At 50.4% G+C, this 25,060-nt stretch overlaps 1 protein-coding gene across 3 annotated transcripts in view; it reads left to right on the top strand.

Moving 5' to 3' along the window:
- Nucleotides 1-25,060, top strand: part of GLT1D1 (glycosyltransferase 1 domain containing 1) — a 93,876-nt gene that overhangs the window by 45,948 nt on the left and 22,868 nt on the right. For all 3 annotated transcript variants that reach the window (XM_047697510.1, XM_047697511.1, XM_047697509.1), the window contains 4 exons: nucleotides 1,134-1,170; nucleotides 2,577-2,633; nucleotides 14,360-14,455; nucleotides 15,024-15,073. In XM_047697510.1, coding sequence (XP_047553466.1) covers nucleotides 1,134-1,170; nucleotides 2,577-2,633; nucleotides 14,360-14,455; nucleotides 15,024-15,073 — 240 coding nt within the window. The remainder of the gene's footprint in view (nucleotides 1-1,133; nucleotides 1,171-2,576; nucleotides 2,634-14,359; nucleotides 14,456-15,023; nucleotides 15,074-25,060) is intronic.

The following is a 25,060-nucleotide window of genomic DNA, read 5'->3' as shown; positions in this document are numbered from 1 at the left end:
AGACACCAGTTCCATTAATTTGTGTTTGTTTCAGAAGGAATGTTCCTGAAGGGAGCACTGTGGCTTATGCGGTTCTAACTGCAGACAGAGCTCATTTCTAATGGAAACAGAGGCAAGGCAAAACCCCTATTATGCCCTCCCTTAATTAATCAAATCTGTGTAGAATTACATTGAATCTGTTTTTGTCAAATGCTGGTGTTCACTTGCAAGTTTAAATACCAGGCTGCTGGGTGTTTCCAGTGTGTGAGCGCGCTTCCCGGGGGCCGGTCGAAGCAGCAGCGCCCCATCCTCCTCTGCACACCAGTAAAAGTCTCTCCAGCTTTCCAGTGAGAGTGGAACTACACAAAATGGGACGTTAGGGCTCTGGACTTCAATTTCTAATTTCAAATTGTGACTATTAGCCATATTTTCCATTAAAATTAACCTTTTTTCTTGCTAGTAGGGAGGAGAGTTTAAATTTTTTAACGCTTCCTATCTTAAGGGCATTTTAAAAGGGGGTGCGTCTGCCCTGCGTGGTGAAAGGAGGCGGCTATGCCAGGCGTTAGGGGCCTCAGATGCGGGATGGGGCACGAAGGACCTGAGCGAGGCGGAGATTCCCGTCTGTGCAGGGAGTCGCAGTCCACTGCCCTGAAAATGGCCCAGGGCCTCACCTCCAGCCCCTTCCCTCTCCTCCCTCGGCCTCCTGTCCCTCCTAACTCCTTCCCCACGGGCGGGGGCTGGGCGGATAGTCTTTCCATTCAAGGATCTGTGTCCTCAAACCAGGGTTCCCACACGTCTCCCCCAGCTTCTGCACGCGATGGACAGGCTCCCCACGGGCTCTGCCATCGGCGTGTTCGCTGAGCTTCCCTAACTCTCTAACGCGTAACCATACAGCCGTCCGCACGCATCACGCCTAACCTAAGGGGCCTCTATGTGCTGCTTACCTCAGAGATGCATTTTTATGGGCTAACCCCCATTAAAAGCGGAAGGAACTTTTGCTCTTAGAAAGTAACTAGTGTGGGAGCGGCTGCATGGATGATCCTCCGTGACGTGTTCCGAGGTGGTTTATTTTAGAGCCTTCATTTTATTTCTAAAACGCAGCTGTAACGGACTACCCAATTTACTTTTTGTCCTTTTTCCTTTCTTTTCAAAAGCCACATGCCAGGGGGAAGATCTACGTCCAGAGTCAAGGTAAGAATTTTTAAATTTATGTATTTTTAAAGACGAGTCCTTCTAGAGCTGTGCTCGGACTTGTTTGTGATGAAATCCTACGGGGCCTTAGATTTGCTTCCCTAATAATTAGTAGGACGGTTGGACCTATTATCTCCTAACACGAAGGTAAAGGACAGCTACAGTGACCTTGTAAAAGGACAACTTGTAATACAGGTCATTTACCAGTTTCAACCGGTAGAAGTACAGTGTGCTCCCTTGGGGGCATGTTTACAAAGCAGAGCCCTCCTGCACCAACCTCACCCCTTCCTGCCCTCACCCAGGCAGTCCCTCCCCAACAGTGGCCTCCACAGCCCTTGGCGAAGCCCGCAGCACGTGAACGCAGTGAGGGGACCGCTGTGTTCCGTTGAAACAACAGGAGTCCCGGGAAGAAGCCACTGCAGCGGGGACACGGAACCCGCCTCGAGGCTGGGTCAGTGCGGGTGCAGAGGCCGGAGGCCCGCCTGCTCTGCGCCTTATCGCGGGGGGACATGCTTGGGGGTTTCAGTGAGACACGAAGCAGAACCACTTAACTCCATATGTGTGTATAAAAGGAGTCTCCAGGTATGAGCGCGGGTGCTGTCACGGCCTGACTCCTAACCGAGGGCCACGTGGGCGCCCCAGGCAGGCAGGCATGGGCTCGGCCACAGCCTCTACGACCTACACCCCGAGTCGCTGTGAACACCACTTAACCTATGTGGACCTCAGTTTCTGGCTCGATACACTGGGGGACTCTGCCTAGCGGGGTGTTCAGGGGTCCCGGGGTGTGTGGGCTGCACCCACCCAGGGTCTGTGCCCAGGGCGGGCCTGCAGTGCACACTCGCTAACTAGTACGAAAGTGAGTCATCAGTGTCATTGGGTGTGGGTGACAGTCTCGAAGGTAAATTGCAGAGAGGGTTCCAGACTTAATTTACACATCCTGAAACTTCAGATGTTTCCTGTTGTCACAGTAAGCTGTTAAGTGTCGTCTGAGTGTCTACATCTTAAATGTTCCGTTCAGAACTTTAAACTTAAATCTGTTCAAGGAGATGCCCAGGATAGCAGGCCGTCCTGTGTGATGCGGGGAGGGCCCAGACTAGGAATTTTAAGCAGAGGTGTAATTCGTATGTGGGGCCGTGACGCAGAAGCCGGCTGCCTCTGGTAGAGGCGCGGCTGGCCCACCCAGCCATAGACGGCGAGGTCGGGGGTGGGGGGCGCCTTTACTCACTTCGGATCCACGGGCTCCCCTGGAAAGTCCCATGCGGGGGGGGGATGAACAGGCGTGCACAAGGCACTCGGAACCTTGAGCTCTTCATAAGAACCACGTAGGAGACCATTATTTGCATGTGGACACAAGGTAGCGGGTTGCATCTAATCAACGTGGCCGCTCTTTCTCTCCTTCGACCCAGGGGTCGTGACCGTACCAAACGCCGCCTTCAGCTGGGACACCTTCCTCCACCGTTCAGGTGAGACATTTTGACCAGGGGGCTTGCTGTCCAGTGGCGAGGTACATGGGGTACTCCCGGGGTTTGGGAGAAGAGTTCTTCAGGTCAAAGGGAACAAGGGGCGGGGGAGTGGGAACTGGGACCCAGGTACCCTGGCTTCTCTGTTCCCGGAGACATCATGACTGTCTCTTCCTTGGGAGCATGGGAAGAAGCGGGTTTGGAGAAGGATTTTTCATCTGTTCTGGGTTCAAGTCTTCTGTGAGATATGTGTATATACGTGAATATTTTGTTTCCTCCGGTTTACCTATTTTCTTCTAGTTTATCCATTTTTCATTAATGGTTAGCACTGAGCCCTGACCAAGAAACCTTTGCCTGCTCAAAGTCCACAGAAGGCTTTTCCCTATTTCTTTTCCTCCATAAGTGTTAATGTTTTCGCGCTTTCATTTGGATTTTAACCCATCTGAAATTTTTGCGTGTGATATGAGGTAGGGATCAAAATCCCTTTCTTCTTGCACGTTGTGCTAGTATCGTTCACTGAAAATGTTTTTCTTCGCTGAATCGCTCTGCCGAAAAGCGGGTCAGCACGTGAGTGTCCGCCGTCCGCGCGCCTGCCCTCGGCCGACGTTGCGCTCGTCTCGCTGCGGGTTTGCAGAACGCTGAGCTGGCGCTGTGAGTCGGTAACCCGGCTTAGCAGCTGTCGCGTCTATCAGTACGTTTCCACCCACCTGTCAATCTCTAATAGAACCCCACTGTATTGATCTGCAGAAGAATTTAGGGAGAATGGAGATCTTAAAGTCCATGAGAACATGATCTGTCTGTCCACTTTTTTGTCTCATTTACCCTCATAATGATTTGTACAAATCTGCTTTTTAAAACGGGCGCCTGGGTGGCTTAGCCGGTTAAGCATCTGCCTTGGTCTCAGGTCATGATCTCAGCCCACGTGGTGCTCCCTGCTCAGTGGGAAGCCTGCTTCTCCCCTTCCTCCTCTTCCCCCTGATCGTGCTCTCTCTCTCTCAAAAAATTATTAAGGACTTTATTATTTTTGATGCTACTCTAAAGGTTTCTTAAATTTTGTTTCTGAATTGTTTGTTGCCAGTATACAAAAATAAAATTGATTTTTTACATTATATCCTAAAATCTTACGAATTTATTCTAATCAAAAATCCTTTGTAGTATTGAGTTCTACAGACTTATTTGACTAACCCTTTTTTAAACACATTGATATGTAGTGATGCAGGTGCTACATACATTTCAATCTTCATACATTTGCCCAGTTGTTTTTTTTAAACATACTATAAAATTTGCCCATTTATTTAATTAACATATAATGTATTATTTCCCCCGGGGTGCAGGTTCATCAGTCTTACACAGCTCACAGCACTCACCGTGGCACGTGCCCTCCCCAGTGTCTCTCACCCAGCCACCACATCCCTCTCACCCCACCCCCAGCAACCCTCAGTTGGTTTCCTGAGATTAAGAATCTCTTAGAGTTTGTCTCCCTCTCTGGTTTCGTCTTGTTTCATTCTTCCCTCCCTTCCCCTGTGAACCTCTGCCTTGTTTCTCAAATTCCTCGTATCAGTGAGATCATGTGATAATTCTCTCTGACTTATTTTGCGTAGTATTCCATTCTCTATATGAGCCACATCTTCTTTTTTAAAATTTATTTATTTGACCGAGATCACAAGCAGGCAGAGGGAGAGGAAGGGAAGCAGGCTCCCCGCTGAGCAGAGAGCCCGATGTGGGGCTCAATCCCAGGACCCCGAGACCATGACCTGAGCCAAAGGCAGAGGCGTAACCCGCTGAACCACTCAGGCTCCCCTGAACCACATCTTACCCATTCATCTGTTGATGGACATCTAGACTCTTTCCATAGTTTGGCTGTTGTGGAAAATGCCGCTATAAACATTCAGGTGCACCGAACACTACGTTTGTATCTTTGGGGTAAATACCCAGCAGTGCTATTGCTGGGTCATAGGGTAGTTCTATTTTGAACTTTTTGAGGAACCTCCATGCTGTTTTCCAGAGTGGCTGCACCAGCTTGCATTCCCACCAACAGTGTAGGAGGGTTCCCCTTTCTCCGCATCCTCGCCAGCATCTGTCCTTTCCTGACTTGTTAATTTTAGCCATTCTGACTGGTGTGAGGTGATATCTCATGGTGGTTTTGATTTGTATTTCCCTGATGCCGAGTGATGTGGAGCACTTTTTCATGTGTCTGTTGGCCATCCATCAGCCTCAGTCGGGGCCAGCAGCAGGGCTGTTCCCCACGTCACGGAGGAACCCCCACTGCCCCAGTGCTCCATCGCGCTGGGAAGCGCAGGCCATTACTCAGATCCAGCCGGGCCCGCTGGAAATCGCCTGTCGGGAAGTTATTTTAGCTTCTATATATCATGGGATGCTGCTGGCGCTGTGACTAACAGTCATAATTTCCAAAAGGAGAGTGATTTCTCATCAAGCCTGTAGTCTCTGGTTGATTGTTTCATTGGTCTTATTATGGAGTGATTAACGGGACAGCAGTGGGATGGGCAAGACTCCTCAGACCTGCTGGCCGGCAGCTCCACCTTCATGGGCGTAGTTAGAAGCCGTGACCGTGGCCGGAACCCGTGGCAGAGGGAGGCTGGTGGTGTCACGGTTGCCGGCTCAGCTGGTCCTGGCGTCTGGTGGAGGCAGAATTAATGGGTGTCTCTGGGTTTTATGAGCAGGTGTCTGTTCTCATTTGCGGGGTCATTCATCTTTCTCATCTTTTGGGCTCTGGAGATGGACAGTCTTCCCCACCCATCCTCGATCTCAGCCTGGCCTCCGGGGCCCGTGACTGATTTGTCACTTCCACTTTGAGCTTCAGACAGTGAAAACAGAAAACCCGGTGAATTCAGTGCAGACACTCAGCCCCTGCATCCTCCCAACTGCTCACCTGGCAGTCGCGGGGCAGGTGGGGCTGGGGGTCTCAGCAGCGTGCCCACCAACGAGCGCTTGATCGGTCTCCAAGGGCTTCTGTCTGCTGCTCGGGTCCCTGATGTTGATTTCATGATGTGCCCTCCTTTATGCTCTGTCTGGGTCCTTCTGAGACTATCCAGTTCTCCCTCTAAGCCCTAGCTAACAAACTGCTAAATCTTTTTAAAGCACTGAACAATGTTTATGCTAACCAGATACCATGTTCCAACAAACCAGCTAGGGAGAAATGAAGAATAAAGTAGGTTACAGGCACGGAGTGGCATCATTACAGTTTTTTACATGCTGTTTACAGTAGTTATTCTGATCAGAAGATACACGTACAGGAATCAGGTCAGTTAGTTCCCTTGCAGTTTTTATATACATGTCCATGTCCAACTTGAATGTTGCTACGGTTCAATGATGCGTGATTTTTGCTTTTAAATGTCAAGAACCAGGGCATCTGGATAGCTCAGATGGTTAAGCTCTGCCTCCAGCTCAGGTCATGATTCCAGGGTCCCGGGATCAAGCCCCACATCAGGCTCCCCGCTTAGCAGGGACCCTGCTTCTCGCTCTCCCTCTGCATGCCCCTCCCCTGCTGTGCTTTCTCCGTCTCTCTCAAATAAATAAATAAATAAATATGTACGTACGTACGTACGTAAGTTCGTTCCAATAACGGCCGCATCGAAAACAGCAATTCTTTGTAAGCCACCAAACCCAAAAACTGTGAAAGCATGAATTTGACCAGACCTTCCTGATTTTCTTTTGTTTGTATCTCTATGCGTAACACCGTCTATTTAATTTTCTTCTCCTCTCCTCCTTTCAATTCTATTCCTATGTGGAGACTGGACTATGCCAGGCTCGGATGGTACTGTTTTGCCTTCTTGGCCAGGCCTCGGAAAACCCTTTGTTCTTCAGGTGGAAAATTGATGTTACCAGATCCCTTGATATTTTCACAGCCCCTGAATCAAATTTTCCGGCTAAAATCCACTACATCTAATGCACTCAGCTGAAATCCTTGGATTCTTTTCTCCTTATAATAACACATGGACAAAAAAACAAATGAACAGAGCGGCTAGAACAGAAGCTGGGAGAGAAAGTGGCTTTATGCAGATCAGGTTAGTACCGTGGAGGGGCTGACAGGTCAGGCAGAGCGCTGGGCAGCATGGAGGGCGCTCAGCCCGTGGGGACCAATACCTACCCAGTAATGGTTATCAAACCATCCCGAACACCTACAGACTCAACAGGAGATCAAAGAGAAGAAGAGCAGCAGTTCTAGGAACAGAAAAGCAACCACTTTCTGGAAGGTGGGACGTGCAGAGATGTGAATCCAAGGCAACATATGGGAAGAGAGACAGTGGGGAGAGGAGCAGGCTCCCAGCCAGGCAGCAAGCAGCGGAGCACAAAATCGGAACTTTAGAAGTCTGCTCTACTGAGGGACATCGCTCCAGAGGCTAAGCAGGGGTACAGCCCGGTCTCAGGTCCCACGGGGTCACAGAAAGAGCGGGGGTGCCTGAGTGTGGCAGAGCTCCCAGGTATCAGAGCAGGGAAGTGGGCTACAGGGACGTATCTGAGGAGTGGGCTATCAGCTTGGGGTTACCTTAAACCATGATCTCCGACACAGTCGGGACACTGCTTTTTGAGCTGGGACCCCACAAGTGGCAGATCTGGGGAGACACCCCCCCCAACTTCCTCCTACGGGAGGAGCGGCGTGGGAATGTGTTGCAGGAGTCTGCTGGGTTTGGAGACTCCAAACAGGGCTGTGCACCAGTCACAGACCACATGAGCACAGAGCACAGAGACCAGCGAGAGAGGAGAATTTGAGATCACCAAACCAGCCCTACAGGAAATATTGAAAGGGGTCCTCTAAGCAAAGATACCCTAAAAGTAACATAGAACAGAAAGGAACAGAGACAATATACAGTAACAGTCAGCTTAGGGGCAATACAATGGCAGTAAATTCATATCATTCAACACTTAAACCCTGAATGTAAATGGCTAAATTCCCCAATCAAAAACACAGGGGATCAGAATGAATATAATAAATAAGACCCATCGATATGCTGTCTGCAAGAGACTCATTTTAGACCCAAAGACACCTCCAGATTTAAAGTGAGGGGTGGAAAACCATTTACCATGCTGATGGACATCAAAAGAAAGCTGGGGTGCAATCCTTTTATCAGAAAGATTTTAAGCCAAAGACTGTAATAAGGGATGAAGAAGGACACTATGTCACACTTAAAGGGTCTGTCCAACAAGAACATCTAACAATTGTAAATATCTATGCCCCTAACATGGGCACAGCCAATTTTATAAACCAACTAATAAAAAAATCAAAGAAACACACCAACAGTAATACAGTAGTACCAGGGGACGTTAACAACCCCCTCACTGAAATGGACAGATCATCTAAGCAAAAGATCAACAAGGAAATAAAGGCCTTAAATGACACACTGGACCAGATGGACATCACAAATATACTCAGAACATTCCATCTGAAAGCAACAGAATACATACACATTCTTCTCTAGTGCACATGGAACATTCTTTAGAACAGATCACATCCTGGGTCACAAATCGGGTCTCAAAGTACCCAAAGACTGGGATCATTCCCTGCATATTTTCAGACCACAATGCTCTGAAGCTAGAACTCAATCACAAGAGGAAAATTGGAAAGAACTCAAATACACGGAGGCAAGAAAGCATCCTACTAAAGAATGAATGGGTCAACCAGGAAATTAAAGAAGAATTTTTAAAATTCATGGAAACAAAGGAAAATGAAAACACAACTGTTCAAAATCTTTGGGACACAGCAATGGCGGTCCTGAGAGGAAAGTATATAGCGATACAAGCCTTTCTCAAGAAACAAGAAAGGTCTCAAGTACACACCCTAACCCTACACCTAAAGGAGCTGGAGAAAGAACAGCAAAGCCTAAAGCCAGCAGAAGAGAATAAAGATCAGAGCAGAAATCAATGAAATAGTAACCAAAAGAACAGTAGAACAGATCAATGAAACTAGGAGCTGGTTCTTTGAAAGAATTAGTAAGACTGATAAACCCCTGGCCAGACTTATTAAAAAGAAAAGAGAAAGGACCCAAATTAATAAAATCATGAATGAAAGAAGAGAGATCATAACCAACACCAAAGAAATACAAACAATTATAAGAATATATTATGAACAACTATACGCCAGCAAATTTGACAATCTGGAAGAAATGGATGCATTCCTAGAGATGTATAAACTACCACAACCTGAACCAGGAAGAAACAGAAAACCTGAACATTCCCATAACCAGTAAGGAGATTGAAGCAGTCATCAAAAATCTCCCAACAAACAAGAGCCCAGGACCACACGACTTCGCAGGGGAATCCTACCAAACATATATATTTTTTAATTTATATTTTTTTATTTGTATTTTTTTATTAACAACATGAGTGCCCGGTTTAGCACTTTTTAAAAAAATTTTATTTGACAGAGATCACAAGTAGGCAGAAAGAGAGAGGGAGAAGCAGGCTCTATGCTAAGCAGACAGCCCAATGTGGGGCTTGATCCCAGGACCCTGAGATCATGAGCTGAAGGAAGAGGCTTTAACCCACTGAGCCACCCAGGCACCCCCCCCAACCAAACATTTAAAGAAAAATTAATTCCTATTCTCCTGAAACTGTTCCAAAAAATAAAAATGGAAGGAAAACTTCCAAACTTATTTTATGAGGCCAGCATTATTACCTTGATCCCAAAACCAGACAAAGACCCCATCAAAAGAGAATAAAAGACCAATATCCTTGATGAGCACAGATGCGAAAATTCTCACCAAAATACTAGCCAGTAGGATCCAACAGTCCATTAAAAGGATGATTCACCACAACCAAACTGAATTTGTTCCTGGACTCCAAAGGTGGTTCGACAACCACAAATCAGTCAATGTGATACAACACATTAATAAAAGAACAAGAGGGGCGCCTGGGTGGCTCAGTGGGTTAAGCCGCTGCCTTCGGCTCAGGTCATGTTCTCAGGGTCCTGGGATCGAGCCCCGCATTGGGCTCTCTGCTCAGCAGGGAGCCTGCTTCCTCCTCTCTCTCTGCCTGTCTCTCTGCCTGCTTGTGATCTCTCTCTGTCAAATAAATGAATAAAAAATTCTTTAAAAAAAATAAAAAAAATAAAAGAACAAGAACCATATGGTACTCTCAATAGATGCTGAAAAAACATTTGACAAAGTACAGCATCCTTGCTTGATCAAAACTATTCACAGTGTAGGGATAGAGGGTACATACCTCAATACCATCAAAGCCATCTATGAAAACCCCACAGCGAATATCCTTCTCAATGGAGAAAAACTGAGAGCTTTTCCCCTAAAGTCAGGAACACGGCAGGGCTGTCCACTATCACCACTGCTATTCAACAAAGTACTAGAAGTCCTAGCCTCGGCAATCAGACAACAAAAAGAAATTAAAGGCATCCAAATTGGCAAAGAAGTCAAACTCTCACTCTTTGCAGGTGATATGATACTTTATGTGGAAAACCCAAAAGACTCCACTCCAAATCTGCTAGAACTTGTACAGGAGTTCAGTAAAGTGTCAAGTTATAAAATCAATGCACAGAAATCAGCTGCATTTCTTTACACCAACAGCAAAACAGAAGAAAGAGAAAGTAAGGAGTCAGTCCCATTTACTATTGCACCCAAAACGGTAAAATACCTAGGAATAAACCTAACCAAAGAGGCAAAGAATCTGTACTCAGAAAACTATAAAGTACTCATGAAAGACATTGAGAAAGACACAAAGAAATGGGAAAACATTCCATGCTCATGGACTGGAAGAACAAATATTATGAGAATGTCTATGCTACCTAGAGCACTCTACGCATTTAATGCAATCCATATCAAAATACCATCAACTTTTTTCAAAGAAATGGAACAAATAATCCTAAAATTTCTATGGAACCAGAAGAGACCCCGAATAGCCAGAGGAATGTTGGAAAAGAAAAGCAAACTCGGCAGCATCACAATTCCAGACTTCAAACTCTATTACAAAGCTGTCATCATCAAGACAGCATGGTACTGGCACAAAAACAGACACACACATAGATCAATGGAACAGAATAGAGAGCCCAGAAATAGACCCTCAGCTCTATGGTCAACTCATCTTCGACAAAGCAGGAAAGAATGTCCAATGGAAAAGGGACAGTCTCTTCAACAAATGGTGTTGGGAAAATTGGACAGCCACATGCAGAAAAATGAAACTGGACCATTTGGTTACATCACATACGAAAATAGACTCAAATGGATAAAAGACCTAAATATGAGACATAAATCCATCCAAATCCTTGAGGAGACACACAGGCAGCAACATCTTTGACCTCAGCCATGGCACCTTATTCCTAGAAACCTCGCCAAAGGCAAGGGAAGCAAGGGCAAAAATGAACTACTGGGACTTCATCAAGATTAAAAGCTTTTGCATAGCAAAGGAAACAGTTAACAAAACCAAAAGACAACCGACAGAATGGGAGAAGATCTTTGCAAATGACGTATCAGATAAAGGGCTAGTGTCCAAAATCTATAAAGAACTTATCAAACTCAACACCTAAAGGACAAATAATCCAATCAAGAAATAGGCAGAGGACATGGACAGACATTTCGGCAAAGACATCCAGATGGCCAACAGACACATGAAAAAGTGCTCCACATTACTTGGTATCAGGGAAATACAAATCAAAACCACAATCAGATACCAGCTCACACCAGTCAGAATGGCTAAAATTAACAAGTCAGGGAATGACAGATGCTGGCAAGGAAGTGGAGAAAGGGGAACCTCCTACACTGTTGGTGGGAATGCAAGCTGGTGCAGCCACTGGAAAACAGCATGGAGGTTCCTCAGAAAGTTGAAAACAGAGCTACCCTATGACCCAGCAATTGCACTACTGGGTATTTACCCTAAAGATACAAATGTAGTGACCCGAAGGGGCACGTGCACCCGAATGTTTATAGCAGCAATGGCCACAATAGCCAAACTATGGAAAGAACCTAGATGTCCATCAACAGATGAATGGATAAAGATGTGGTTCATACACACAATGGAATACTGTACAGCCATTAAAGAAATGAAATCTTGCCATTTGCAAAGCGTGGATGGAACTAGAGGGTATTATGCTGAGCGAAGTCAGACAGAGAAAAACAATTGTATGATCTCCCTGATATGAGGAAGTGGAGATGCAACTTGGGAGACTTGGGGGTAGGAAAAGAATAAATGAAACAAGATGGGATCGGAGGGAGACAAACCATAAGAGACTCTTAATCTCACAAAACAAACAGGGTTGCTGGGGGTGGGGGGAAAGGACAGGGTGGCTGGGTGATGGACGTTGGGAGGGTATGTGCTATGGTGAGCGCTGTGAAATGTGTAACACTGACAATTCACAGACCTGTACCCCTGAAACAAATAATACATTATTTGTTAATAAATTAAAAAATAAATAATTTTTAAGGAGACTCCACACCCAGTGTCAGGCCCAACACAGGGCTTGAACTCACAACCTGAGATCAGAACCTGAGCCAAGATCAAGAGTCAGATGCTCACCTGATTGAGCCATCCAGGTGCCCCAGGAACCAGCACTTTAAAAAACCGAAATGGGAGAGAAAACATGAGAGTTCCTCGTGTGTAATATGGCTAACATGGGGGCCGTGTGTATATGCAAACACATCTATCATGTGGACGAAGTTTCCGTACCACATGTCCAACTCAACTGCGAGTCACAGAACGTTGTCCTTGGTGGGTCACTCTCTCCAGGCAGGCTTCCTTGGGGTCCTGAGTAGGGGTGGGCGGAGGCACACTTCTCCCGGCATCCCCGGAGCAGAAACCAGACCACGCGTCACAGTGAAATAAAGGGACAGACTCGTTTCCGACATCATGCCCGTTGTGTGCACACGTGTAGACGCCAGCGCAGTCTTCCTGCCAAGACGGCAGACAGGTTTTCAGACCGGGCTCGCTTCGGCTCCTGTCCCTGGGTCATCTCTGTGTTTGCTTTGCTGTTGTACTTTTTTTTTTCATTACTTTTCCCCCTTTTTGGTACATTCATGTGTCTCTTTCCACCTTTCCTTCTTGTCTTTTTATGTATTTGAGCACATATTCCAGGTACATTGTCATGACGGGGTCTGTGATGTTGTGTCCCACCCAGGGGCTCACATCTGGACACACAGCCCTTCGGGAGTTGTTCTAGATATAAAAACAATGTGCACACGTGTGCATGTGCGTGTATGCACGCCCACGTGCCCTGGGCCCTGGGCTAAGGCTTCCCATGTAGTTAATAGCACATCTCCTGGCTTTCTCCTTGTCCCTCTGTTAACTTTCCAATGTCACCAGTAACTGATTTTCATGACAACACTTGTGATTTTTGTCCTCGCTGGACATGCACGGTCTGGCTTCGCTTCACTGACGGTTCCTGCCTCGGAAGAAGGAATTTATCTGTGTCTCACACTTAACCTTCCAGTCCCTTAAAAGAATTCTTCAAGTTATCATTCATTAAAGGGAAGAGCTTGTCTCCTGGCCTCAAAGTCCTCTGATCGGGGACCCGAATTCTGCACATGGCTTCCAGCTGGGACTTTAGGTCACAGAGTACGTCTTGTCCTCCTGGGGTGAGTTCCGGGGTACGCAGCACAGTGGGGAGATCCTTCACACCCCCCGCACCTCGATGTCATTGTCAGCGGTTACTTCAGACCGTGGGGACACCCAGCCTTACCGCGTGTCACAGGCAGTCAGTACACAGCGTGTGTGGTCACGTGGAGGTGGCACAGCCGTGTCCCCTTGTCGTTCTGATGACGCAGCCGTGCACGGCTCACAGCGGCACCGAGACACGGGAAGTGCGCGCAGCGGGGAGCGGCGAGATACACGCGGGCACCGAATCCTCTCACCGGCCCGATTTGGGGTGCAGGCACATGCATCTGGGAATGACGTTTTAGGTCGGCTTGTGTTAACTGCACGGATCATTTCTGTCGGATCACTGGCCTGTTGCTGCACTTCAAACCACCTCAACACAAAGGGGCTTAAAGAGCCCCGGTTTCCCGTGGCCGTGGGGGCTGGCGACTGGGCCCGGGCTCCGGGACGGCTCCTGCCGGCCCCACCTGTCTGCTGCTGGGCCCGCACTCCCTCTGCGGTGGGCCAAGGCCTGCAGCTCCGGCGGGGTCGGCCGGCCGTCTCCCCGCAGATCCTCATCCCCAAGGAGGCAGCTGGCCTGGCTGGGAGGTGGCAGTGCTCTGGGAAGCGAGAGACAGTGACACGGGGCTTCCCACGGCCGCGACCCGGAAGTCACTCGCCGGCCTCCCCCCGGGCTCTGTGGACCAACACTAATCCCCAGGCCGGCCCAGAGCCGAGGGGTCCCGAAGCCAGTCCAGCTCTCGGTGAGAGGAGCCACCATGCGACCCAAAGCCTTTAGTCCACGCACCCGTGGGCATGTCCATGTTAGTGCGCGCAGCTCAGTGAGCACGCAGACTCGGGGTCACGTCACCGCACAAAGCTCCCCACTTGCATGAAGGAAATGCTCGTCTAACTGAAACTCTAGCCAAATGCTTTCCAGGGCCTGCGGCTCACACTTCACAAGAATTGCTCCTTTCTCGCTGCCCAGCCCGTTTCCTGGGCTGAACTCAGCTCAGGTTTTCCCACCGGGAGGGGCAGATCATTCGTGAACTGTGTGAAGGTTACGGGGGGCGGGGGGCGGGGGGGACAGGTGCGGAGAGGTGGGAGCCCTGCGGCTTCGGAGTGGCGTCTCGGGTCTTTGCTCCCGTGGTGTCCAGTGCCTTCTCCCCACTAAGAACACCTGAACTCTTCCCTTGCAGGGATTAACCAAAGTGCTGATAACTTACACATCTTTCTCCTGGTGTGTGGCCTTAGACAAGTTAAGGACCCTCTTTACTTGGTGGATGTGTTCTCAGGTACGTTTTGTAGACAGAATTCTGTCTGGGGTCTGGTCTCAGCCTACTTCTCTGTAGGATTTTCAGTCTTCCCGTCTCCGTCTTCCCACATGAGCAGAACCGCTTCTAGGTGGGTACTCTGGAAACAACCAGAAAAATAAGAGCACTGGGTAGTGTCTGTTTCTACTCTCCTGTGCCCTCGGCTTCTGAGGAAATCACAAAAACAGTGAATAATTGTAAGAATAAGATAATCTTGCCTGGAAATGTCTCACACATGTCAGTTTGTAGGATACGTTTGGAGATTTGCTGCATTGCCTGAATCACCCCTAAGTCCACATTGGCTTGTGGAGTGTTTCCTCCTGGTTGCTCCAATAGGGGCGAGATCCGGATAATGCACAACATTCTAGAAAAAGCATTTTATTTAGAATAATACAACGTTCGGTGTTTACATTTCAAATACATAGAATTTTACTGTTGAATGAACAGTGATAAGAAATAATGTATATTATCATATAATTAATGTTAAACTTAATTACATTTCCATCTATGGCATAAAACCACTGAATTTTTTTTTCTCTTTCTTCCCAAGAATGGCATCGTGAAGAGCCTAACGTCTACATGGTGATCGCAGGTCCTGAAGTAAGTCCGCGCACCACAAGCACTGCTCTCCTCTCTGTCTTTATACTATGTGTTTTCTAAAATTAGTTGACATTTCTCTTTAACCACGTTATTTTCTTCCTGTCAAAGTAATTAAAGTCTGCTTTTTTATAAATGAAAATCACATGTAAGGGTGAGGAGGTTTTGTAATTCCTCGCAGCTCATCGACTGCTACAGCGGGTAGGTTTTCACGGGAATGCGGCAGTCCAAGTTGGTGCGTGGGGCGCGCGGGGTACGTGGCCCACGTACCTGATACTCCTTTACGCTGCACAGCAAACCACGCAGAGCCGTCCCTTTGCCGAGCGCTGGGTGAGCTGGCCGACTTGCATTTAGGACCCAAGCGGTGTGGGAAGTAACTATCCATGAGCCCGGGAGAGCAGAGGCCAGCAGAAGCCCTGGGAGACCCTGTGTCTCGTTGCACGGGCCTCCAGGAGAGTCGCTGCTCCCCTCAACAATGCAGGTCAAGCACGTGCAGCTCTGTCCCACACGCAGGGCCGAGCACTCGGGAGTCAGAGCATCGGGGTGGAGACTCCTCCTGAGAACGAACTATGATTTATTCCAAGTGCTGTGGGAAACAAAGCAGACTTTGTGCTTCCAGCAGGGAGCGATGGGACCGTGCCCCCATGGGGTGTCTGACAGGGCAGCAGATGGCACACCCTGGGGAAAGGCATCGCTCATTTCCTTGGTCCTGTTTGCCAAACCGGGATAGTTGAGCTTGTGACCTCGCCGTGTCACCCACTGTATTCATGGGGGGTGCCCCTGAGAATGTAAACGAGTGGGTCCCCGCACACCGCAGTCTTACCTGCTCTGCACGCTCTTCTATGGGTTCCGGCTGCCTGGGGACACACACGGCATGCAGCGGGGGACACACACTTGTCTCCGTATTCCCAGACACTTGGAGACAGTACGTTTACCTGGAAAGAGATCCTGTAACCTAATAAAAATAGCGAGGGCTCGACTCTGCCCATGAAAAGTGAACCACTCCACATTCAGTGCGAGTGTTTGATGCAACACTCACTCTCACACACACACACACACACACACACACGCCTGCACACGTGCTCGGCTGCAGCCTTCCGGTAGCAACAAGATGACCCCGGCGCCCTGCTGCATGTGAAGTCCCCTCGCGGCCGAGCTGTTTATGACGAGGATGTTTTAATTCTGTTTCCATCCTTCCATCCGAAGAGCGTTACTGAAAGGACAAGTTTGAGTTAGATGCTGAAACCCCCAGTACCAGAAAGAGAAAGCCTCAGACTTAGAAAGAATTTAGCGATGTGGTTTCTCATTTCCACTATTTCCGTTTTCACGGCGATGTTCTATTTATGGCATGTGATGTTGGCTTTACAACTATGAAGATTTTCTTTAAAAATAAATTGAATTGGCTTCAGAAAAATATTAAATAAGGAGCCGTACAGATGGTACGCAGATACGACAAATTACAAAAATGCACGTAATGGCCCGAGTCCGGGGAAGAGCTGTTATGAAGTGTTTGTGTCCGGGTGCAAGAGACCCCACAACGTGGCCTTGCTGGACAGAAGCGCCGGCCCGCGCCCCACCACAGACGACCCCGTCCGCCCGGGTCTCTGTACCGCGTTCCCGTGTGCGGAAACCTGTCCGGGGGCTCAGGAACACTCCAGAAGCAGGAAGCTCGTGACAGCAACCCCTTCCCCGGGAATGGAGACCCGGGGGTCGCCAGAGCTGGGGCAGTGGCCAGGGGAGGGGTGGCAGGGAGGGGCGGCTGGCCCTGGAGTCCCCTCCCCAGACCCACCTGTGTCCCTCCGTTCAGCCTGCCAGCAGCGGGGGACAGTCCCAGCGTGGCTGCCTCCTGAGGGCTTCTCAAGCGCTGGTCTTCCGGGAGACACGGTTGTCATCTTGTCATTTCAACTGAACGGTGACGCTGTGTCTCACATCCCAAAGAAATGCGGTCTTTGTACCACTTGCTATCACACACACACGGGGCCTACAACGTGCATCGCTGTTATAGCTCTTTGTGTCTTAAGCTTCTGGAAGGAGGTGGTGGTTTGGCGCCAGGGGAGGAAGTGCAGGTCTGTGGCGATGCTGGAGAGCGCGTCACCAGGAGCGTTCCTGATTCCAGAGCTTCCAGGGGCTCCTCCGGGCTATTTCCCAGCCGGAGTAGTAGCCCTGCAATGCCGAAGAACAGGGCTTGCTTGGCAAGTGCAGGTCTGAGACGAGCCCCAGGACGGTCGCCAGCTAGAACGCCTGCCAGGGCCCCCAGGGACTGTCGGGAGCTGCGTGGACAGCCCACCTTGGTCTGCTTTTGTGGAGCAAAGACCCCAAGCAGTGACGGGGGGTGGGGGCTAGGAAACGGCACACTTGAGCTGGGGGTCCAGGACCCTCCGTGAAAGGTTATGACCAGAGACTCATGGCCCTTCAGCTCACCGATCACCAATGATCGAAGGCGCGTCTTCTACAAGGCACTGCACTGCCGTGAACCGAAACCGCAGCGGGAAACGGGAGGCACATCTCTCCACCCAGCAGAAGCAGGAGTCAGCACCTGCCCGTGTCATGGGCACCCTCCGCCTGGAGCTTTCCTGGGGTCCGCCTGCTTCTCCCCCACTGCCCAGGGAGACGGTTCTCCCCTACCTCAGTCGGCTTCGGTAATGCGGCGTCACGCCCTTCCTGGCCTGAGTACAGAAGTAAAGCCTTCGGGTCTGACACGTTCATACACGTCTGGTCCGTTTGGGCAACAGAATCCCATGGATGGGCTGGCAGACCAGCGACAGAGACCTGGTTCTCCTGTCCTGGAGGCCGGAAGTCTGAGAGGGAAGTGCCGGCGAGGCCTCTTCATAGCCGAGGGACACTCTCCGGGGTCATTTGGGAGACTTGATCCCATCGGTTAAGACTGAACTTATTTCTGAGGCCTCCACCTTCACGACCCACTCACCTCCCAAAGACCTCACCTCCTGACGCCATCATCTTTGGGGATTCGGATTCAGGGTATGAATTAGGGGTGTGGGGGACACAACAGGCCATAGAAATACCCCTACCCCATAAGAGGTCTCTCTCAGACCTAAGGGGAAAACAAAAAGCCCCATCCAAACCGTGGTGCCATCTCAGCAGACAGGATAATTTGAGCTTCTAAAAGGCAGCATCGAATCCACAGGGTCACAAACTCTTCCAGACAAGTTGTTCTCTTTTTGATTCTTTGCGTCCCACGGAAGACAGACATGATGCGTCCAGACACACATCTCAGATCCCCTGGGAACCTGGGCGGGCTGGTGTCTAAGGCTCACATGTTTGCTTCCTAACCGTGACCTGGGGTACGCTGGTGAGTGTCCAGCAACTGGTGCTCGTGGGGAGCAAGGCAGGGAGCCTTTTTCTGGAAGCCCCAGTGGCCTGTTGCCACAGTGTGGAAGCTTCCGCCACGGCCAGTTTGCAGTTAACAGGGGACATCTCTGAAGACAGTGGAGATGCACGCGCGCGGTGGGGGGGGGCAGTGGGGGGCGCAGACCCAGGCAGCACAGGGTGCGTGCACGCACACACGCACATCACCGGACGAGCGTCACTAGACGGGGCTGCTCTCGCTTCACACAGCTCTGCACTCTGGGCCTTGCTCTTGACGCAGCTCCACGCCCAGCAGCGCCTGAACACGACGACTAAGATTGAAACCCGAGCTGAGATCAAGAGTCAGACGCTTAACTCTGGTCCTTTCTGGAAGACTGTGCTGTCCCTTGCTATGTGATGCTGTTCTCTTCCATGTTATTTTTTAAAAAGCTTGTTTTTGCCCAAAAATCAGTCTCATGATTTGCTTCCTAATCTGACATGTGAAAATCACTGACTTGGCCGCGCCGGATGGGGTCTGTCCCACTAGGTGTCCATTCTCTCCGAGGCCAGCGTGCGCGGCAGCCCCGCCGTGGGCGCCTCTCCCCAGACGTTGGCCTGGCTCAGTCAGGATCGGCAGCTCTGCTCTCACGGACCGCCCGCCCAGCCCAGCCCCCCACGCTCATCCTTACAGGATCTCCGGACATCTGTCTGCTTTCATGGTCGAGGATTCAATCTGACATCATGTCTGAAGACCAAACGAGGGGGGCGTGAATTTTACACTTGAAATTGAATCCTTGCAACATCGGTGATTAATCTGGAAATGGATTTTCAAAGTGGGTCGGAGTTCAAACCTTGGGACACACCAAAACCCATGCTTTAACGACTGTGTCGTGTAGGAGACTGCCATTATTTGTGACATCTGACGGAAATTCACTCCTCATTCTGCGTCCTCCTTTGTTAACTGCGAAGTTCTGTGGCTGAATAAACTCTTTCGCTACGAATTACACAGAGGTCACGTGCTGGCTTCCCTGGACAAAACTGCACTGACTCGGTGAGCTAAGGCGTCTGGAACAGTCTCTCATTAGGGAATCGACACGGTGCACACAGAAGGGGTCCCTCTGGTCCTTTCTGTGCATGGAGCCCCGTCACATAGGACACACCAGTGAGGAAATCAGCACCGCTCAGCCAGCGTCCCTCGGCCGCAGGCGTCACTCCAACTCCAAATGCAACTTACAGGAAGACAAGAGCCACCATGAGAGTAGCTGGGGACTAGAGATCAGCCGGGAAGGTGCCGTCCAGGACACCCCCTGGGGAGGAATCAGCTCCACCCACTTCATAGTCTCCGGATCCTTTGGTTCCAGGTCTGGGACCCAGTTCGGGTTACATCCCACCCTTTTGTAAGGAGAGCACTAGGCACCCGGTTCCACTTTGACCAACTGTGTCCACGGGAGGAGGTGAGGAAGAACCAAAGGAAGGGGCTCTGGCAGAAGAGGTGGATGCTGAAGAGTCCGAGGAGAAAGTAGACATCCGCGGCACGTGCAAATGCCCTGTTGGTCCAAACGTGCGGACGGAAGAAGGGAAGACATTTATCAGTCAGTTGATGGGAGTAAACAGCCACAACGTTGGGTCCCTGGGGTGGCCTCAGTGCTTTCCTTGGGGAAACAGAAAGAACGCCCCTCGGTGGGGAAGACTGTGCTCGGCTGCCTGAATCTGCTGTGTCCTCCTCTGGATGGGCTGCTGGGCGACAGCCATGCTGAGCAGAGTCTCTGCAGGAGACCGGGCCACCATTATTTATGCTGTTGTTCGTTCACAAAGACACTATGCACGTTGTTATAAACGTGTCTGTGTGCACGCGTGTACGTTCACATCTACAAAACCGGACTTCTTTATTCAGTCCTTCAAGAAGTTCGTACTGAGAGCCGCTGTGTTGTAGACATACAGAGCACATGGCACAGACGTGACACCTGCAGTCACGAGGCACACAGTCCAGTCAGAGGACAGACGGGGGCTGTGTCCACAAGGGAGGGCCCGGGGCCGTGGAGCATTCACAGGCTCCTGCCGCTTCCCCCGGCCTGGCCCAGAGGGCATGGCGTTGCTCTGCCCACCCAGCGTTTATTCGGTCTAGTCCCCGTTTATAAAATTGTCACACGAATGTCCTTAAGTCGCTTCAAAAATCACAGATGCTGTGTATGTTTCATTTTTTAGGTGCCAGACGTGTTTATCTCCGTGGCCGTTCTTAGCAAGAACATTTTAAAATGGGGATCCCCGTCCCGTACGGGATCTCCGTAGTCATTCATTTAAACCCTGTGGCATCATCCGCGTCCTGCAGCAGGTAGTTCCGTGTGGCCGGGTAGTACGGCGGTTGCACGCTCGGACCCTGCAGTGAGCTGGGTGTCCCCTGCCTGTGTCTCAGCTTCCCCATCTGCAAAGTAGACATGACCAAGACAGTGCCACCTGCCTCACCATTTCTCGCGGGGACTGAGTACTGGCGCGGTGCCTCGAACAGCGCCTGGCTCGCAGGCAGCGTCCTAGATGACGTACGTGGGAAAGCGCAGCACGTGCTAATGTCTCCTTGCGGCCCGGACACGCTGGGATCCCGGGTTAGCTGTAGGATGGTCTCAGTCTGGTTTTGGTTTCCTATTAAAGCCGCTTTGATCTCTCCGTTCAACCATTTTAGCAAAGCGTGTGGCTTCTGCTTCCAGGAGGGTCTCGAGTGGCCGCATCTGCTGGCGCTCCTTGATAAGGAGTGTGGTATGAGCACTCGGTCTGAGCAGGACAGCTTAATGACTTCCCACAGTAATGTCTTATATCAGAGATGATTTTCCTTAAGCCTGGAGTTGAAACCGTATCTTCGGCTCAGAAATTAATAAGCTTAGAGGGAGGAAATGAGAATCTTCTTTGCTCCTTACAATGCTTTTGCTTTTTAAAATTTCATAAGGTGCTTTCATTACATAAAAAAATCTACCCTTTTTTTCTTTATCTTGTATTCTGTTCCACTTGGCTTCACTGGGAGATTTGAAAATGAACCGAGGTGGAAGGTAAATCCTGGCAAGTGTCATGCAGTGTGTACTTCCAGCTTGAAAGCGGTTAGACCTTCAGCTGAATTTTAGTTAACATGCTAGTATTTCAGCAGACTCCTAAAGTTTTCCTCGATGAATTGCTTTTTTCTAAGCAGTTAATTGTGACAGAAGCAAGCTAACAAAACTAAACATGAAGGATCTCTAAAAATGATCGTATGTAAAGTATGAATTTGACAATTACTATGGAAAGCCAAAAGAAGGCTTTCATTAGGCTGTTTGCTTTTTCATGATAAGCTATTGGGATTATAATGTAATTCCATTGTTCAAGATCATTTCAACAGAAAGAATCAGGAATAAAAACAGAAGGGAAGGGCCAGACGGAAACAAACCATGCGTTTAGCGGATGTTACCAAGCAGAGCGCTGTGTGCAAGACATTCCCTTGGCGGGAAAGGACATGCACACGGGGGCAAGGCGGACGAGCAGCAGACTGGGCAGGCCTGCGTTTGGTATCAGGTGGAAGGAAAGGGGGGGAAGGAGACGTCGCTTCTTGTTTGGGTGATCAGGGAAAGTCTCCCACGGAGGGGGCGTCGGCCAGGGATGAAAGGGGGCATCGCTCGTGGCGAGAGTGGCCAGTCAGGGAGGGAACTAGAAAGCTACAGACAGGCTTATCATGGGAAAATACACAGGTAAGCAGGTACTGATTCCGTAGTGCACGTTGTTGTTCCGTGAACTAGTGGATAAAACCCCTGGGGACACAGCAGAGAGGCAGCAGGGCGTTCCGTCTCCTGGCCCGGCACCTTTCAGCTGTGTGACGGTGGTTAAGCTACACGAGCTCTCTGGGCTGCACAGTCCTCTCGTGTGAGGTGGGGTTTTCACATCAGGATCGCTGGCAGGAAGTAAGTGAATGCACGCAGAGAACGTAGCGTAGGTTAGGCCCAGAGACCGTGGCAAGTAAACACGGACTCTTAACGGCCATAAACACCAAATCATCCAGAAGTATGAGTTTCTCCTTTGAAGATCTTTCGAGAAGTGGGGAGCGTGTTGCAGGCTCCAGGGGTCCATCTCTAGCCCTGGCACTGCTTCCAGCTGGCCCAGCGCCCCCAGAGTAGAAGGGGGGGCAGGCAGGGAGGCCTCAGAGCAGGGTTCCCGCAGAGGCACTTGGCCAGGCCACTGGCTGCAAAACCCGCCTGCGAGCGGGCGCCCTCTGCTGGCGGCTGAAGAAATCCTCCCAGGCCCGCACTGGGGCGTTCTGGAAGCTGTCCTCATCCCAAGTCAGGCTCCGACCTGGCTTTGGGCGTCTGGTGCTGGAACTGCCCGGGACTTCCCGCAGATCCGAGCTTTCGGGCTCAGCTGTAGGTGCTGTGCAGGAGGCAAGTGAGGGCTATCGGGCTATTTGGAAGAGACCAACCTGTGTGCTGTCCACACCAGGTGTGATAATGTTGCCAAAGACAAGGTTGGCGGGCTGCGCATGTGAAGAACCTACTCAGGAACGCTCTGGACGGGAAACCGTTCATTGTCAGAAAAGCAAAAACCAAGGGCTTCTGGGGGGCTCAGTCAGTGAAGCGTCCGCCTTTAGCTCAGGTCATGGTCTCAGGGTCCTGGGTTCAAGCCCCGTATCAGGCTCCCTGCTCAGCGGGGAACCTGCTTCTCCCTTGTGCACATGCTCTCTCTTGCCCCACTCCCAAACGAATAAATAAAATCTTAAAAACAAAAGACCCCACAAAAGATTCTCTTCTTGTTACTGGTCGTCCTGAACATCAGCTACTTCCCCCCGAGGGGCAGCAGGTGCCCCGGTATGTGACCGTGAATGGAAACCCAGGGGCACAAGTCAGGTCTTGGAAGCATTTCTACTTTGTGTGCAAATGTTTAACACGAAAGTAGAGACGTGTAAAGCACTTGTGCAGGTCAAAGGGCTTCGGCAAGAAACGTCAGCAACTGAAGTTTGTAACAATTCTACACAAACCTGTGAAGGCTTTCTGGATCGTGCAAGCACTGGGACTTTCTTAGCGTGAGCAGATCGTTTATGGACGGCAACTAAACGGTGCTCGCCCATCTGTAGCTCACACGGGATCCCAGCCACGTGCAGGCTCTTCTCCCTCGTAAGCGGTCCCGCGTGTAGGTGCATCTGTCTTCTGGCCGTCCTGTCACCTTGCTCTTAAAATACATTAAACTCCAGAAACATCTTCCTGGGGATAGTTTCAGTGTTCCCTGCGCCTCCAGACCGGCTGCGCTAGCTTCTGGGATACATCCCAGTCGGTGCCAGCGGTTTGAAGGATTTGGGGTCCAACACACGCATGGCGCTCCCTTGCCAAAAGAAACGGAAATGGAGTTTCTGGAAGGCACAGCATTTTTTCAGTTGGCGCGATAAAGTAGACGGACGCTGTCATAGTCCTCAAACCGACTTGTTTTGTAACTCTAATACCTACCGCTAGAGCGTGAATGAGAACCGAAGTGGAATCTGCGCCCACTGCTTGCTTGTCAGGAGGACGGGACGAGCCGGCAGACACTGTGTTAGTAAAATGTGTTCCTGCCCTCCCCTGTCTGGGTCTTTGAGGAAGTGCTCAAGATTTGTTGACACAGAGCATCAACTTAAGAATAGTTGTTGTTTTAAAAATTATTTTAAAAGTGTTAAAGTTATATTTAAAAGTTATTTAACAAGTTGTTATTTTAGAAGTGTTATTTTTAAAAGTATTTAAAAATATTTCCTGGTTGCCAGCATGCTGCACAGAAGGCCAGGGGCAAAGCCGAGGTCCGCTGGCTGAGTCTGCACTGGGGCCAGTCAGATGCGAACATACGCTGGGCTCCACCCTGGCTGGGCTCGTGGGAGTGCTAGGACAGTGGGACAGTGTCCCCTCACGTCCTCTGGGTACCCCCGAGAGTAAGGCCGCCGAAGAAGAGGCCACGTGCTCCAGCCGTCCTTCAGTCTAGCTTCCGAGGGTCACAAGCGTGTGCGTCCCTGTGCGAACACCAGGCACCGGGGGCGTCTCGCTCTCCCTGCTCAGTGCTGGGCGTGCAGGTGCGAGGCCGCGTCTCCAGGAGGTGGCGGGTGCGGCGCGGGGGCTGAGGTCTGCAGCTCTCACGCGCCTGCCTTCCACAGGGTACTCACCTTCTCCTGCAGGCGCCCCAGAGCCGTCACCGCGGCACCTCGGGCAGTCCCAGGCACTGAACCACTGGGACTCATTCGAGCCTCCCCACCCTCCTGAGGCCCTGTGACAACTGCCACTCTGCAGCCAAGGAAACTGGAGCCCAGAGAGGTCCCCGATGCAGGCACAGCCGGGAGCTCGTGAGCGGCCGGGGGGACCTGAGCGCATGAGCCCCACACGGCCCACGTCGCCTGTCCTGGCCCTTAACGGGTCTACGGATGGGTCGCTTCAAACCCCGAGCCTCGCTGCAAGGGGCAGGAATCCCTGGGGTCCCAGAGGCCCCGACACGCTGCCTTCAGCCTCCGCGTTGGCTCACCACGTCAGCCAGCAGGGCTGCAGGGACGAACGCGGGCCCTGTGCCGAAGGACACGGCGCTTCCGGGTGCGAGACAGGAGGAAGTCCAGGCTCGAGGATGTTAGCTTGTGACTAACTGAAGTTTTACTTGGCTTTTTCTTTTCCTTTTTCATGGGATATACTTCGTGTGCCGTCCAGATCACGTTAAGGTCTGTAACCCAGTGGT

Source organism: Lutra lutra, chromosome 12 (genome assembly GCF_902655055.1).
Source record: "Lutra lutra chromosome 12, mLutLut1.2, whole genome shotgun sequence".
NCBI classification, from domain to species: domain Eukaryota; kingdom Metazoa; phylum Chordata; class Mammalia; order Carnivora; family Mustelidae; genus Lutra; species Lutra lutra.
Note: the sequence above shows the minus strand (reverse complement) of the source record. Positions and strands in the feature narration are given on the sequence as shown.